The 17,948-nt window shown below is 39.6% G+C and overlaps 1 protein-coding gene across 11 annotated transcripts in view; it reads left to right on the top strand.

The window, feature by feature from the left end:
* The window catches only part of CHRNA7 (cholinergic receptor nicotinic alpha 7 subunit), a 160,109-nt gene that overhangs the window by 90,372 nt on the left and 51,789 nt on the right, over positions 1-17,948 (top strand). Inside the window, exon 2 of one of the 11 annotated variants that reach the window (XM_033919616.1) lies at positions 2,966-3,395. The exons of 9 other annotated variants lie outside the window; for them this stretch is intronic. In XM_033919616.1, the coding sequence (XP_033775507.1) occupies positions 3,309-3,395 (87 nt within the window). In that variant the 5' untranslated portion in view covers positions 2,966-3,308. Of the gene's footprint in view, positions 1-2,965; positions 3,396-17,948 lie in introns of those variants that run through there. One more of the 11 variants, XM_033919622.1, reaches the window with a different exon arrangement.

Raw genomic sequence — 17,948 nt, 5'->3', positions numbered from 1 at the left:
CACTTAAAGTTTCCCAAAGTAGCTCTAGTTATGGCCTCAGGTTTCCTCAAATCCTTCAACACTCCTCCAATTGCTCCTTTGTCCTCAGCTCAGTTAGCTGGTAACACATGAGCTATCAATGGAGGGTTCAAGCTTTCTCCCCTCTTTGGTATATCTCCATCCAAGGGGAGAAGAGACCCCTAAAGGCAGGCTCTCCAGCAACAAGGCTGCCTTCCTGGTCAAGACATCGGCTTCCAAACGCTGCTCTGTCTCCACAGAAGAGCTTCTGGGCAAAGGAGTGTAGACCGTAGTTTGTGGGTCAATAAAGTCCTCTCACTGCTACTGAAGTGCAGAAGCCCCAACTAAATAGAAGATTAAGTGATGAGGGAAGATCTAGGTACCCAAAATTGCTCCAGCATTGTCTGCCACAAGTGAAGGGATGCTCTGGACTTACTGGTAACCACCTGGGATGCTCCCTCCCTTTTTCTCATATTAAAAAAGGACATACTGCCGCTGGCGTGAGGAGCAAAAATCAGTATCTGAACTTGGAGTCCTCAGCATTAACCATCTCTTAAATAGAAAGCAGTAGGTAAATCTATACTATGAATACATCTAACATGGTAAAACACTTTTCTGTGCAGTAACCGAATGGGAACATGTTTAGGAATGCCTATAGTTAACATATAATTTGTGCACTTATCATTCATTAATTTTTCATTTAACCTGTGCTAAGGGCAAAACTTTACCACACTTAGTAAAAGCTCCCCATTTATTATGTATTTTTGTTAAAAATAAACAGTCAGTGGGATTTTAGGAATTTTGCACCCTCATGTCGTTATAAAAGATTTTACAATAGATTGCTTTCATATCAAGCAGCTATCCGGGACTCCTTTCTCCGCGGACTATTTTTTGCTTCCACATCGTATATGAATTTTATTAAACAATTAAAATCTTATTTCTATGATAGATTTTTATAATTGACAATTCTTTTTTATAATTCGCTGACAGATGTTCAGTTTTTCTTAATTGACTATTAACCGCAAAGATCCATATGGTTTTGCAGTATACAAATGGTTTTGTTATGCTACTTCTGTGTAAATGCCCGGATCTGGTTTGTCTCTCATTCTGTGCTTCTGAGTAAAATAGAGGAAGAGCTGCAATGTATCTGGGTATTTTCTAAAACATGGTGATACATACAGTACATACCGTGCAGACTTACATTTAAACCACCTTCAGAGCAGTTGTAAATCTGTGGATTTAAAATTTGGCACAAAGGGGCCAATGCTGTCTTTATAAAATAACACTATATCAACAGTCAGTTTTGCATAGCTGATGTTCAGATTAGCTAGCTGAAGCACCTCTGCAATCAGATTGAACCCTTAGGCAAAATAGAGTAGTGATTTCTTGGTTTACTGGAGGCTATTGGCAATGTTTACAGATAATACTGAATTTTAGAAGGCTATATTATATAGTAATAAAAATAGATACTGGGTAGATGATCTCTGTCTTTATATTCATTAAAAGGGAGGAACTATGTATGAGGAAGAATATATGTTAGCACACTTATCCATTTGGATTAAAGAACTCAAATAGGGGAGGCAGTTTCTGATCTAACACATATTTGTATCACAGTTCCAAAAAAAGGATGCTTGAAGATATTTGTATTTTTCCTATTGGTTGAACAAAAACAAAAAACAAACCCCAGATCATTTCCGGGTAAAAAAAATGAAAAATGTAAGGCATCCAAAGGGTTAAGTGTATAATGTTGCATGAGATAAAATTGTTGTCTTAACTGTTGGATCAGATTTGCAGATATATATAGATAGATAGATAGATAGATAGATATAGATATAGATATATATATATATAGAGAGAGAGAGATTTTTAATTATTATTTTATTTATTGATTTTAATCAGAGAAATATATAACAGAATAAATCGGTTTTTCTTCTTAGACCCCAATTCAGATTGAGATAAGGGCAGTTAAAGAAAACAAATGGAACCATATTCTTATCAAAAAACTAAATTACAAAGAAAACAGCTTCAAGTTTAACTCCTTCTATTTTCAATCTCAGTTTATCCCCTAATGATCTTCTTTAAGTACAGGAATGCTCTTAACTAATCTGGAGCATAAAAGATATATTTTACCCCAAAGAATTTAATAAAACATTTTCATGGATATGAAAGCAGGAACATAGCACCCAAATCTTTAGTTTCTTGGTTCATGGCCAAGAAAAGTTTTCTTCTTGTTGACATGAGGGTATATCCATACCTGCTGTCCCCAAAAACGATTTTGAGCATTTAAAAAATACAGTTTCATTACCGCATTCAAGTCCTATTGAAAGACAAATGAAACTAATAAAGTAGCTCTTTCCTCTATTATCGACACTGTTTCCTCCAGTATTACTGAAATATTTCCTAGGTCCATAGAGACCTGCTGTTGAGACTCCGGGTTCACAGCACCTAGTTCACCTCCTTGTTTTTTAATAGGTGAAGGTAAATAATAAATTTTGTTTAACGGTGGAATACATTCAGGGGCAAACTTTAGCACTTGTATTAAATATTTTCAAAATAATTCCATGGAGGAAACATTTAGAGCTCCTTTTATCAAGCCACGCTAGCGGGGTTAACGCGCGTGACTTTTCATCACGCGCTAACCCTCACGCTGGCTAAAAACTACCACCTGCTAAAGAGGAGGCAGTAGCTGCTAGCACGGCCGGTGGTTTAACACGCGCTATTACGTGCGTTAAACCGCTAGCATGGCTTGATAAAAGGAGCCCTTAATGATCTAGGAAACTTCAGTATACGCAGATTAAGACGCCTATTTAAGTTTTCAAGCTGTTCTATTTTTTTGTGAACAAGCACTTTATATTTAATCAAATGTTCAGTCATTTATTTTAAATAGGTAATTTCTTGATTGACATTTGTAAACTTCAGTTCACTTTCTAATTTTATTTCTTCAACTGTTTTTTTTTTTTTTATAAAGAGTCTACTTTCCCTAACAGAAGTGTAGTTTCTTCAACGGACTTTTGTAATGCTCCAGCCAGTTTCTGCAACATTCCCCAGATGTCTTTTAGGGTCACCTCTGATGTAGCTGGGAGAGATGTCCCAGCCTCAGCTGTTCTTCTTTTCACGGCTGAGTTGTCCGGTCTGCGCCCCTCTCCAGAGTCTACACACCCGTAACCTCTGCAGTAGCGATATTTCTCTGGCGTTCAACTGTTGTCTCTAACGGACATGGAGGAGTAACTTGTTTCAGGGACGAGAGAGAGATTTCTGGCGCGGGTGTATCGGCCAGGTTCCGGGCCGCCGGCACCAACAAGTCTTGCCTCATGGTTTGTGGAGGAGTTCGGACTGCAAACTCGAGAATAGTTTGGCGTAGAGTGCACGGGCGAGGATCCAGAAACACCACAAAAGAGGTAAATTGATTCAGTCCCGTAGCATTCTCGAGTGCCACAACTGCTCACGCCACCATGTTGGCAGGCCCCCTTGCAAATTGACTTACATATGTTTTTTAAATTTTAATTTAAATGTCTTTCGTGCTATCATTAGTCTCTGCCAACTTCATTTTCCTATCCAAGATGGTCCTGTTTGGTTGGCATGGGGGGGGGGGTCAATTCTACAACTGGACACCTCCATGTAGGGATGTTGCGGATACATGGTAGACTATTCTCTAATAAAACCCAAGCCCCTAGATTCTAGATTTCTATGTAACTTGGTATCAGCATAACATTTATGTGTTCGCAGTTGCACCATCTATTGAATTTCTAAGATAATATATAGTATGAAAAGAAATAAAACAAAAGGAATAAAGGTAATATCTTTTTTATTGGACTAACAGAGTGAATTAAAAAAAAAAAAATTATTGGGAGGGGAGGGGGGCCATGAACAGGGAATGGGTGTGAAATGTTACCCAACTAGCGCAGTGTCTCTCAAACTTTTTAAGCTCTGGCACACTAAACAGAGTAAATGTGTTTTCATGGCACATTATAACTGAAATTATAAAATTGCAAAACCAACAAAAATTTAAATTTGAGAGTTATTTATTAATAGTTCTTTAAGCTATGTATAAGCAATTGCAACAATGGTGAAATTAAAGTAGATAGAATAGAATTGCTAACCATGTGATGGATGCAAATTAATTCAAAATGCGGCTCAATAGTCGACAAGCAAACATACATTTCATCATCTATCATCTGTAGTTCTATTTTTTTTTTTTCAATTTAATTTCTATCAGAGCTGAAAATGCAAGTTCGCAAAGATAAGAAGATCCAGATAGTAACAAAGCCTTGGTTGATTTGTTGCTCAAGTTAGGATAACTACAGTACTGCATAAAAAATAAAAATAAAGCTAAAATTACTTGCAGTTAGTTTTCAAGGACCAATCACGTCAACGAATGATGCTTGTCTGGGCGGTTGTATCTTTACGCACACAGATGCTCATAACATTGACAGACTCTTGAGTATGTGGCATACATGTCATCTAGTCTAGTTAATACTGTACTTATGAAGGGAATTTTTTTTTAAATAAAGTAAAATTCTGTAATTTCTTGTGACACACCTGGAATCTCTTTGGAGCACACCACTGTGCCAATGGCACACAGTTTGAGAGACACTGAGCTAGCCTGTTCATATTGGCATGCCCTAAGGGGTAAATTCTATAGATGTCATCTAAACCAGTGTTCTTCAACCACCGGTCCATGGAACAGTGCCGGTCCACAGGGCCAGCACGTGCATCAGGCCCAAAACAATGTTCTTCAACCACCAGTCCACGGTGCGATTGATGCGGCGTTATCTTCGAGCCAACTCCCTCTTCTTAACTGATTCAGTACACAAAGCCACAGGCAGTGGCTCCTACGGGCATCCTGCACCTGAACCAGAAGCCTTCTCTCTGACGTTGCAACGTCAGAGGGAAGGCTTCCAGATGAAGCATGGGACGTGCAAGGTGCAATTAGTACTATTATGGGAGCAGGGTCTGGGGTGGAGATTGGGTAGAGATGGGTGGGGTCTGGCCCACAACTTAGCCCATTGTTGTTCAACCAGTGGTCCACGGACTGATGCCGGTCCACAGAATAATTCTTTTATTTCTGCCGGTCCATAGGTGTAAAAAGGTTGAAAAACACTGATCTAAACAATTGATGCTGAAAAGGTTAGCATTTAGCATGATTCTATGAACCGCTTCCAGAGTTAGGCGCAGTTTACAGAATAACACATAGCGACTAACATTTAGGTGCAGGCGTTTAAGCCAATGAAAACCAGGCCATGATGCCTGCACCTAAGTTGTGTGTGTAACTTTTAGGAATGTCCACAACCTGCCCTTGCTCCTTCCCTGGTCAGGCCCCTTTTTGAGCTCCATGCACTAGAATTTATCCACTTTTATAGAATATGCTTGGAAAGTTGTGCGTGTAAATTCTAATTAGTGGCAATTATCACTTGCCAATTATTGGTGCTGATTAGCATGTTAAAAATTAAGTTCCACATGCAAATCAATAATGCGCACACATTTGCAGGTGCAACTTTGGCCACACTACACAGAATCTGGGTCTAACCAGGGCAGGATTAACTAATAGGCCAAGTAAGCACGTGCCTGGGGCCCGAAATGGTCAGGGGGGTCCGGTGAAGGAGGGCATCAACATTGTTTTTTCCAAACGGCGATAGACCCCTCCGGCATTGATCGGCAATGCAGACCCCCCAATCAGCAACGCGGGCCCCACCCCGATCGGCAATGCGGGCTCCCCCATTGACGGAAAGTTAGACAAGCAAGCAACGCGGGTAAGAAAAGCAACGGGAACTGTAATTGTGCAATCCTGCCCTGGGTCTAACTGGCTAATGCTGACTTAATAGGAGGCAGTAAGGCCTGGATTCCATAAACAGCGCTATAAGCGGTGACCACCTTAAAAACGGCCGCCGATCGTGTGTCAATCACATGATGATGCCGTTCATGTCTTTGAGAAATGTAGGCCAGGGTTTCAAGGCCTACATTTCCACTGCCTTTCATGTGAATTGCACCTACGGAGGCGCTTTACGATGCCCTAATGCCACTTCTGGCGTTAGCCACACCTACAGTGGCATTAGGTGCTATAAAGTGCCTCTGTAGGCATGATGAAGGCATCATTTTTTAGGTGCCTTGAATTTTCATTAAAACCCATTTTAAACTGCGTTTTACACTTAACTTAGGCACTAGTAGGGCGCCCACTGGTGTCTAAGTTAAGGCGTCATTTATAGAATAGGGTTTATGTGCTCCCAAGTTCATTTTTTTTTGTACATCCCATGTGCTAATGAAAAAATTAGCACAGGGCCCGCAGCACATACCATATAAATTTTAAATGGCCTCAAAATTGCTGCATTAAAAATGGTCTTGGGGCTCCTTTTGCAAAGCTGCGCTAGGGCCTTAACGCGCGGAATAGTGCACGCTAAATTGCCCCGCACGCTAGCCGCTACCGCCTCCTTTTGAGCAGGTGGTAGATTTCCGGTGCGTGCGTTAAAAACGCTAGCTCACCTTTGTAAAACGAGCCCTGTGTTAACATGTGATAAACCCAGATTTTCTTGTAGCTTAGTAAAAGGGTCCCTAAATTAGTCCAACAAAAAGTATCACCTACAACTTTTTTTATTCTACAATTGCTTATTTCTACATGATCAAATGCACACAGTTCTTTGCAGCAGAGTAAGAAATTGATAATGTACAACTTTCACATTTTATATAGCTTCAATTAACCAAACAGACTCAGCAGATTCCCATGTCACTTAATTATTGATTAAAGCCATTAACAAGCTAATAAAATAAAATAAAACCATGGGGCATTCAATTAGTCCCACAGATTAAAGCTAGTCTTGGTATTCTTTGTTCTTTTATTACATCAAGAGAAAACAACTATTGACAGTCACATAGACTAAAAAAAGACCCACTTATAGCATAAAATAAATTATTCTGGAGAAAATAAGTACTAATTATTGTATGGGGGAGACAGTGTTTCCATTAACTGTTAAGTTGCTCTGTGAATTCCCTGTTTCAGTATATTTTAGGAAAACAATATCTGTATTTTTGACAGAAAAATTTTAAAACCTGTTTTCCAATCCACTTTGTGTATTATAGTGAGGTACTAAAGAACTTGCTACTCGTTAATAGGTCTGTTTTGGATCTGTCGCTGGGGGATGTGGAAATGGTTGCCAGAAGCCCTAATCAATTTAGTAGCATAGCTCGAAAATATTTGTACAACTTCCTACAGGACAGATGCATTGCAAATATTAGCCAGGTGCACTTGAAAATCATCACTAGTGGGTATAAGCAAGGACTGAATCTCTTTACTAGGAAAAGTGGTGACCAGGGTGGTGGCACCCCTCCCTCCTCTTCTCTGCATCGCCCGCTGCGCACATGCATGCCCCCTTTCTCCATATCCCTTTAACTTCTCCAGCGTGGGCAGCATGCCCATGTCTGTGTCAGCTTGCCCTTTGATGCCACTTCCTAGGCACGGGTCCCAGAAGTGACGTCAGAGAGAGTGCCGATGCCAACGCGGGCAGCAACTTCATGCCGGGGAAGTAATAAAGGTACGGGGAAGTCAAGGTGCATGTGGCAAGGAAAGGAGGGGAGGAGTGGAGAGGAGGAGGAGGAGGGGTGCCACGCCCTTAGAAAGACCACATCCGGGTGGACCACCCCCCTTACTATGTCACTGACTAGAAACCAGTGGTATAGTAAGGGGGGGGTAGACTGTCTTAGGTGCTGTCTTTATGGGGGCGCTGATGTCGCTCCTCCTTTCTCCCCCCCCCCCCCACCACCATGTACCTCTTTAAATGTTCACCAGTGTGAGTAGCATCTTCAACTGCTGCTTGTGCCAGCCTTGGCTCTCTTCTGGTATCACTTCCTGTTTGCGAGAACCTAGAACAGCTACACGGCCTCTTATCGGAAAGTACATGGCCATGCAGGTGCAAAGCTTAGAAGGAACATTGCTGGTGGGAGATAAATCATCAGTTATCTATCAAGTGAAATGCAGTGCCAAAATCCAGTGAATCAATACTAGAAGACTTTCCAGAATTCAGGCAGCATGTGATCTGCTGGACCATTCCCAAGAGTAAAGACTCGGTGCTGTGATCTGGATGGAAGCTGGTGTGTCTAGAATCAAAGATATTAGCAATACCTCAGATTTTGACGTTGGGTTCACAGTGAGATTTGTAGAATTCACGACCACTGATGAAAATAGGTCCCTTCTAAGATCAGAGGTCGTGTTGGCAAAGAAATTGGCGAAATCATCAGGAAAATGCCAATGGGAAATATACTGGAGGTTTGGAGAATTAGTTAGGCAAGGGAGTGAATACAAACAAACATTCGACACCCTTTTCACTTATGCAGCTAGAAAAATCTGGAACAGTCTTCCTACAGACTGTTCCTAAGGACAGAGATAAACTACTTCACCTTTAGAAAAAGGCTGAAAACATTCTTGTCTGATAAATTCCTTACAACTGAATAACTCAGCCTCCCCTCCAAACCAAGAATCACCAGCATTGTATCACTTCATTTATTTCCTCATCTGTCCTTATTTCTGCTCACTCCTTATTCCATTTTAGAATCTGTAATTGTCACCCCCTTGTAACTGTATCCACTTTCCTTCTATGTTAATGTAACCATTGCTTCTCGTTGCCTTTATGGACCTCTTAATGGCAAATTTGACTTAAACCCATACATGATATCTACCTGCAATTATGTAACTTTTTATTTTTGATGTGATGTAACTACAATTCCACATATTACTATATGGGCCTCTTAGCTTATAAATCACCTTGAACATCATACTGCTATGTACTATCATTGCTGATACTTCCACACCTTGCCAGATATTCCATGCTATACCACACCTAGCATATATTTTCATTCACAGGTATATATTGTACTGCCATGTACTATCAAATTCCTGCCATTCTCCTGTATGTATTGTCTGCCATACCATGTACTTTCATGCATCCTAATGCACTGCCATGCTCTGTTACGTTCTGCCTTATTACGCTTTGCACTGTCAGGCACTACAATGTATTGTCAAGCTCTATTAGTTACCGTAATATCATACTAAACTCATAACATCACCACCCCCAGGCTGTCTGAGGTCTTGTCCTATTAAGTATTGCCATGCTTTTTGACTACTATCATGCTCCCCTATGTATTATCCTATCATATCATGACCTAAAATGTACTGTCATGCTCTACATTACTATACTCTGTTATGCTTTATTATGTACAGTATGTAAGCTTGTAACCCGTTCTGAGCTCTTCTGGGATGACAGGATATATATCCAAATAAATAAATGAATAAAACTGTACTGGATAATTGTGATACAGAAATTCAGATTAGATTAGAAAGCTGCCTTGGATGGTTTGATAAGTATGGATAAGTTTAGAGTAATATGACTTTTTTTTAGCCAATGCAATATGCTTGTGATAGCAGAAGACACTCCCAAGAGAGGGTGACCTGTTATATGATATTCCTCTCATCCTCCTTTTGGAGGGATCTCGAGTAGAGGCCCTCCTGTCTTCTCTTTTATATTTGAAAATTGTAGTTCTACCCTCACTCTCATGCTAACATCATAGTTACGTACATCTTCCCCTTCCCTAAATTTTAGACTGTAAGCCTGGTAGGGGGTTCATACCATAACACAGGATACCAAAATTATAATAAACTTGGAAACTTGGAGATTTTGACTTCTATTGTCTCCAATCAGCCTGCCTGGCTTGCTACAATTAGCTAATATTGAGATTTCACAGGTAGATGCTACGCTAACAGCAGCAGGAGAAAGGGTCAAAATCAGTATGGAAAAGACTAAGGCCAGGGCCAGGCCAATCAGAGCCCTAGGACCCTTCCTGATGCATCCGGGGAGGGCTTTAGGCTCTGATTGGCCCAGGTTGTTTAAGGCCCCTCCCATAGCAGGCCTCTTAGGAGGACGCCTTAAACACCATAGGTTATTCAGAGCCTCAGGCCCCTCCCTGGTGCATCTTAAGATGCACTGGGGAGAGGAATACCAAGTTTAGACAACACAGCAGCAGCTCCAGTGAGGATGTTCACCTCTGTCCGGCTCATCTGTTCAGGTAAGGGGGAGGGGGGTCACTACTAAATCGCAGCGAGTAGTGTAGTGCAGAAGAGAGTAGGCATCTCTCCTGCTGCCGGGAGGGGGGGAGCGTTCAGGTCAGGCAAGATTTTTTTTAATTTAGTGCAGCAGGAGAGAGTGGGCAATGCATCTCTCCTGCTGCGGGGGGGGGGGGGGGGCTTGCGGCCAGGATGTTATTAAAGGGGTGTCGTGGTGCAGTGGAGAGATGGGCATCTCTCCCGCTGCAACACAACACACAGGTTTTCTAGCAGTCTCTAACATTGACCGGCACCCCTGGATCAGTCGCTTTTTTTTTGTTGCCAAAAACCGATGCCGCTTTATGAAAATGGCTTGGCATTTTGTAAGAATCCATCGGAGTGCTCATTTCAATGTTGAAGAGCCCATTTGCATGTCAGTGTCGGAGACTTCTAGAAACCTCGCTAAAGACGGAGATAATCTGTTTTGATAATCCGTCGCTAAACCGCCGGAAAACAGTTTAACGATGATGTTAAACTTTTAAGAATCTCGCCCTAAGTAAGAAAGTGAGATCCTCAGGACAGATCCTCTTAAAATCGCTAATGGATTTGTCCATTTTAATAGGACAATCATCCTGTAATGAGACTACCAGGAAGAAAGAAAGGAATAGGTTGTCAGACTGAATACAGGCATAGTAGCAATTCCTTAGTTCAAGCAACTTGAGTGGATTACTGGACAAGCTAGTAAAGGTCAAGTATCTCCATTGACTAGATGAAGTCCCTGTCTAAAGATCTCAGGAGTACATCAGAATGCACATTAAAGTCTTCTAAAATAATAAGGATAGAGAAATAAGACAAGAGCATCTGAGATTATAGTATGAATTTTACCTGTGATGGAGAAGGGGGATGAACTGTATAAGAGAAGTAAGGGTCTTAAGTAGAAATAGCAGTATCTTGGAGTAATGAAGGGGGTTCAATAGGAGCTCTAAGAGTAAGACATGATGATAAAAAAACAAGACCACTTTTCTCCCATAGTTTTCAATCTGGAACCTATAAAATATGGAAAAGTCTGATGGTAGATAACTCAGTGGGGAGGTTTATCCTCTAGAACCCAATATAAATGGTAGATATTATCTATGATAGTCTTACTATGTTCCAGCATAACTTTCATAGAAACATAAACACATGATGGCAGATAAAGGCTTTTAAATGGCCCATGTCAAAGTTGGTGCAATAACAACTTAATACTGGTCACACATGCTCCTGAAGTTGAAGATCCAGGTATGGCCCTGGTGAGTGGGACTAACTGGCTAGGAGTTGTTTCTTCCCAGAAAAGTTCTGCTGAACTTAGACTGTACATCCTCAGGAGACAAGAAAATACCTCTGTACCTGAATGAAAGTTCTTTGAGCTAATACTGAAATGGTGTGAGCTTACTTCAAATATAAAAAACCCAGTAAACTGATGTTTTTTAGCTTCTGCTTTAAAATAGAGAATGACACGGTGACAAAATTCATCACCGTTCCCATCCCCGCGGATAACCGCGGGAAACCATCTTCATGTCATTCTTTAAGGGAAGAATCAGAGTATGAATGACCACAACCACTGACCCGCAAACTTTGCTTTGAATAATGCTGGTGTAGAAGGACAAATTGCAAGGAAGTTTTTTTTTCACGCAAAGGGTTGTGGACACTTGGAATGCGCTACCGGAGGAAGTGATCAGGCAGAGTACGGTACAGGGATTCAAACAGGGATTGGACGAATTCCTGAGGGATAAAGGGATCGTGGGATACTGAGGGAGGAGCTGGGATGTAACACAAGTATAGAAAGCTAACCAGGTAATAAGTATAGAAACCCAACCAGGTCGTGCAAGCGCAAGACCAGAGGGTTAGGACTTCGAAGGGAAGATAGGACTTCAATGAGAAACCAAGGTGGCAAGGGAGCCCCTTCTGGTAATTCAGACAGGTCGTGACCTGTTTGGGCCGCCGCGGGAGCGGACTGCCGGGCAGGATGGACCTGTGGTCTGACCCGGCGGAGGCACTGCTTATGTTCTTATGTTCTTATGACAGAGGATGAAATAGACACTAGAAAATTACATGGGTTTATTTCCTGCGGTTATCCGCGGTGATGGGAACGGTGATGAATTTTGTCACCGTGTCATTCTCTACTTTAAAATAAAATTAGCTAATTTTTAACACTATATTTTAAAAAAAAATTTATGTACTGCAAGCAGTCTATAATATATTTATTTATTTAATCCATTTTCTATCCGGTCCTCCCCAAAGAGCTCAGGACAGATTACAGGTTAACATACAGAATATACAGTTAACAGGTTACAATTAGCCATAGTTATAGTACAAGTTTTTTTCAGTACACGTTTTTATCCTAACTCGACACATACTAGGGATCTAATACCAATATCCATAATATACAGTTTACAGGTTAAATTAGTCATAGTTAAAGTGCAGATTTTTATCCTAATGTGCCACATACAGAGGATCTTGTATCAATATACATTTCTTTGTAATCTATCGGTTACGGGCGGGGGAATTAGGTGAAGAGGTATGTTTTTATTGCTTTCCTAAAGTTGAGGAGTCCTGCACAAGCTTCCTGGCACAAGACACTTCTGCTACTTTATTTTACCAGCGTTTTAAAAATTTATTTTAATACTGTCTTACTCTGTTTTTACTTATCTATTGTTTTAATTATTTTTTAGTCTTACAGGTTCTCCTGCTGCCGCACAGCGGCGGCGCGCCGGACACCTCCCCCATCAGGTCAGCTGATGACTTACTTAACTCAATCTACTGCGGCACACGCCGCAGAGGCGCACGCCGAAGGCGCGCGCCAAAGGAGCGCACATAAGGAGCAGAACCTGCTCCTTTGTGCGCTCCTTCGTGCACAGCCGAAGGGCGCAACAAAACTTCTAAACCCTAATTTTTTAACCAATTGTAGAACACGACTTAACTACGCATTTTTATATTTATTAATGTTAGGTTGCTTATCCATTTGTTCATTAATTTTAATACTTCTCAAAAAAATCATTCTAAAATGTCAACCACTCATGCTGAAAATATCCCCTCTTTCTGGGGACATCGCCCAACATTCCATAAAGCCCCTACTATATCCCATTCCTCTCTGATTCAAATCCCTACTAATACATTTACCCCCATCAATACAGATCCATTCACTACTACTAATTTTAGATTTGGTTTAATCAATGCGAGATCTATCAAAAACAAACACCACTTAATAAAAGATGAAATTGAACATAAAAGATTACATATTCTATTTATAACAGAAACTTGGCTTACAGAGGGAGAAGAAGCATACCTAACATACTGTTGCCCCCCCAATTACAATTACATTTGTAATCACCGCTATAACCGTAAGGGTGGAGGATTAGCTGTCATCTTTGCTAATAACCTTTTAAGCATGTCTGATCAATCCCCAAATTCTGCCATAATTGAATTTCTGCAATTAAAATGCCATGCAAATAATCTAACTAATTTTTTACTTTTGTACGTTCCACCACCTATAAACTCAAATAAACTTTCACAACTCCAAGATTTACTATTTGACTTTACTTCTGCTACAATAACACCAGTAATCCTCGGCGACTTTAACATTCACTTCAACGACCCCTCTAATCCTATCTCTAATGACCTACTCAATATACTTCAACCTCTTAATATTTATCCTCAGATAACAGTTCCTACTCATAAAGCCAATAATACTTTAGATATGATTTTTTTACCTCAAACACAACAGCTCATGATCTCTGATATAATAGTTAAATCCGTTCCCTGGTCAGATCACCACTTTATATCTTTTAACCTTACCTTTTCCAAATTCACTTCCGTTCAACCACCATCTAATTTCAAGACCATATCATACAGAGAATACAATAAATTGGATGACATAGATATAACCTCACATCTTGACCCAGAAATTTTAACCTCACACACTAACTCAATTACTAATCTAGTCTCTGCTTGGATTTTTTCATTAACCTCACTCTTAGATACAATAGTCCCACTAACTTTAAAAACTATCCCTTTCAAAAAAACCATCAATCCCTGGTACAATATAGAGCTTCAACAGATCAAACAACAATTACGTTCCCTAGAAAGAAAATGGCGCCAAAACAAAACAACTGACAATTTACTAAAATACAGAGATAAAGCAATTCACTATAAATCTAAAATTAACCTAACAAAGAAAATTTATTATTCCAAAAAAATTGAGAAAGCGAAAAACTCCTCCATACTCTATAACATTTTAAAATCAATGGACCCTTTACATAAATCTAAAACCTCAACGCAGAAATCAACCTTAAAAGCCCAAGAACTATCGGACGCCTTCATTCTTAAAATTAATAACATCCGGAAATCCTTCACTCAAAATCCATCTGCTTGCATTAACGACTCTGATCAATCCGACCTTATACCAACAGCAAAATGTTCAAAGTTCAAAATTCCCTCCTTACAAGACATTGAATCTTTATTTTCTCAGGTTAATTTAAAAGGCTCCCGATCTGAATTAATTCCTCCCTTCTATTTAAAAAAATACCTTTCTCATTTTGGCCCTTTCATATTGTCTCTTATTCAATGTAGCCTGACTACCTCTACAGTTCCATCACAATGGAAATCTGCCTATATTACTCCTATTGTGAAAAATTACAAAACCAGTATTAACGATTTAACTAACTATCGTCCGATAGCAAACATTCCATTTCTTGCAAAATTAACAGAAAAAATCATATTCAATCAACTTTCTGATTTTTTTGAAAAAACAAATGCATTACACCCGAACCAAACAGGATTCAGAAAATTCCATAATACCGAGTATTCCCTAATAGGTTTAACCTCTAACATCCATTACTATCTCGATCAACACAAATCAGTAATACTTTTTTCCTTAGACATTTCCGCCGCCTTCGACACCATTGATCATGATCTTCTCTTAAGAAGACTAGAAGAAAAAGGAATTAACGAGCAAGTCTTAGACTGGTTTAAATCTTAATTCACTAATCGAACCTCCACCGTTAGATTTAATAATGAGGAATCCGCCCCTTACACTTCAACCTTTGGAATTCCACAAGGATCTATTTTGTCTCCTCTATTGTTTAATATCTTCCTTGCTCCTCTATTAGAACTTTGTCAGGCCATAGGCTTCATCCCCTATTCTTACGCAGACGATATCCAACTCATACACCCTTTAGATCCTGAAAACACTCAATAAATCAAAAGCTAGAGCACGTGCAAAATTGGTTAAACACAAATAAATTGGCATTAAACATTAATAAGACTCAATCCATTTTATTTAATTGGAAAAAAGATATTTCTCTTTCTAAACCTTTTCTCCTTAATAACACCCCCATTAACATGGTATCTTCAACAAAAATTCTTGGCGTTTACATAGATGAAAAACTATCCTACCATGAACACATATCTTATATGGTTAAAAATTGTTTTTTTAAATTGCGGCAGATAAGATCTATTGCTAAATTTCTCACTCCTTCTTCTTTAAATATTCTAATCCATTCATTTATAATAGCGAAAATAGACTACTGTAATGCCCTATTCTTAAACATCACACAAAAAGAAATAAGAAGAATACAAATAATTCAAAATACAGCAATAAAATTAATTTATAATTCAAAAAAATTTGACCACGTATCTCCATTACTAATAGATGCACACTGGTTACCAGTAAATCATAGGATCTGTTTTAAATTAATGCTCCTAATTTTCAAAACTTTAACATCCAATGAACCTCAATTTATCTCTAAAACTCTAATTCCATATAAACCTCATCGATCTCTTCGCTTTACTGATCAATGCTTATTAACAGTTCCATCTTTAAAAATCATAGGCACCAGAAGAGCAGATATTTTTACTGTCGCCGGTCCACAAAGGTGGAATAAACTCCCTCAATTTATTAGAATTGAAAAAAATATCACAACATTTAAAAAACTTTTAAAAACATATTTATTTAAAGATGCCTTTGACTTTTAATAGTTCCTTTAAATTACTTATGATCTGGTATTATTGTTAATGAAGTATGCTTAAGCCATTTTGTTCTATCTTTTTTACCCTACCTTTTGTACTTTCCCTTTTTTCTTACAAAACCCGAAATTGTAACTTTTTAATTTTCCCTTGCCCCTCAAGTATGTTTTAAATGTTTTTATTTTATGTTATGTTAATATAATTATTATGTTAAGTTTCTTATCTCTTTTTATTATATTATGTACATCGCTTAGAAATTGTTATAGGCGATCCATCAAAAGATTGAATAAACTTGAAACTTGAAACTTGAAACTAATCTGAGGGGGCAGTTGATTCCAGTGGCTCAGTATGAAGTGGTACAATAGGTATTTTTTTTTTACACCGGAGGGCTCACAATCTGAGTTTGTGCCTGAGGTAACTGAGGATTAAGGCCCCCTTTTATGAAACTGTATTAGGGGTATTTTTATCGCAGGCCACTGCGGTAAAAGCTCCGACGCTCATAGAATTCACCACTTGATATAGCCAGAATTTAACTTACTTATCCCATATAACCAAACTAGGACTCTTTAAGATCTACTGTTAAGCCTTTCAAGAATATAGTTATTACTTATGCTTGTTATCTCTTCAATATATTCATCTCCTCTCCCTCCTGAGTTAGTGGTCTAAGAAAGAATGAATTTTTCCTGATAGCAGTAATTGTGAGTTTATTTAATTTGTTTCTTTTCTGCTTTACTTGTACAAGAGGAATATTCTTGTAAATTATGTAAAATTTCAATAAATAAATAAATAAAAAAAATAAAAGGACTCTTTAAGATCTACAGTTCATATAACCTTCTTACCTCATTGAAACATATCAGCATAATGAGGAATACAATTTTTTCCGTTAGTGCCCCCTCTCTTTGGAACAGTATCCCAAATTACTTAAGTGAAAAAACAACTCTTGCCAATTTTAAGGTGAAGTTAAAGACATTTCTCTTCCTTGATGCTTTTGTAACTTAAACTGAGTTCTAACCCGTCTTTCCTTTTGTTCCCGTTCGTCAATGTCTTTAAAAATTGTCATTTTCCCTGCTCTGTTTCCGTTTAAATTGTATTTTATTTGGCGCATTGGTTTTTGTGGGGGGGTTTTTAGTTCAATAAGTTTTATTTATTTTCAAGCATAAGTACATTGTTTTGGTGTTTTTGTACACCGCCTAGAAAACTTGATTGGGCGATATAAGAAATTTTAAATAAACTTGAATAATACAGCTTGATTAAAGGGGCCTATGTGACTTACCCGTGGAGCTGCAAAGGGATCTGAGCTGGGCTCCCCTAGTTCTCAGCCAGCTGCTTTAACCATTAGGTTACTTTATATCATTCCTGTTGACAGTAGCGTAGTAAGGCAGGAAGGTAGTTCACCCCGGGCACCATCTTGGTGGGGGTGCAGGCATCCATCCTCCTCTTTGCCGTCTGCTCCTTCCCCACCACCGCGTGCACGTTCCCCTTCCCTTACTCTTTAACATTCCGGGCGCCAGCAGCAACTGCAACCTGCCACTCGTGCCAGCGTCATCTCTTCCTCTGACATCACTTTCTGTAACTGCGCCTAGAAAGTGACATCAGAGGAAGAGCCGCCGCTGGTGCGAGCGGCAGGTTGGGGGTTGCTGCTCGCACCGGGAATGTTAAAGAGGTAAGGAGGAAGGGACGGGGCACATGTGTGTAGCAGGAGGGCATGGGAAAGGGGTGGGTGGGGGGCAGAGAAGAGGGCAAGGGAGGGGCACCACCGCCCTGAACACCTCTCACCCTCACTACACCACTGCCTGTTTTTGGCGCATCTGGTAATAAAGCTCACAACTTGAAGAGGGCACAAGACTGGAGGAAAACTGAGTTTGTCAACATGGAGGAGTACCTCAAGGAGCTGTTAGCTGAAAAGGAGCATTTGCTGGAAATA

The sequence above is a fragment of the Geotrypetes seraphini genome, chromosome 14, assembly GCF_902459505.1.
Source record: "Geotrypetes seraphini chromosome 14, aGeoSer1.1, whole genome shotgun sequence".
NCBI classification, from domain to species: domain Eukaryota; kingdom Metazoa; phylum Chordata; class Amphibia; order Gymnophiona; family Dermophiidae; genus Geotrypetes; species Geotrypetes seraphini.
This window is presented reverse-complemented; position numbering and strand designations above follow the sequence as displayed.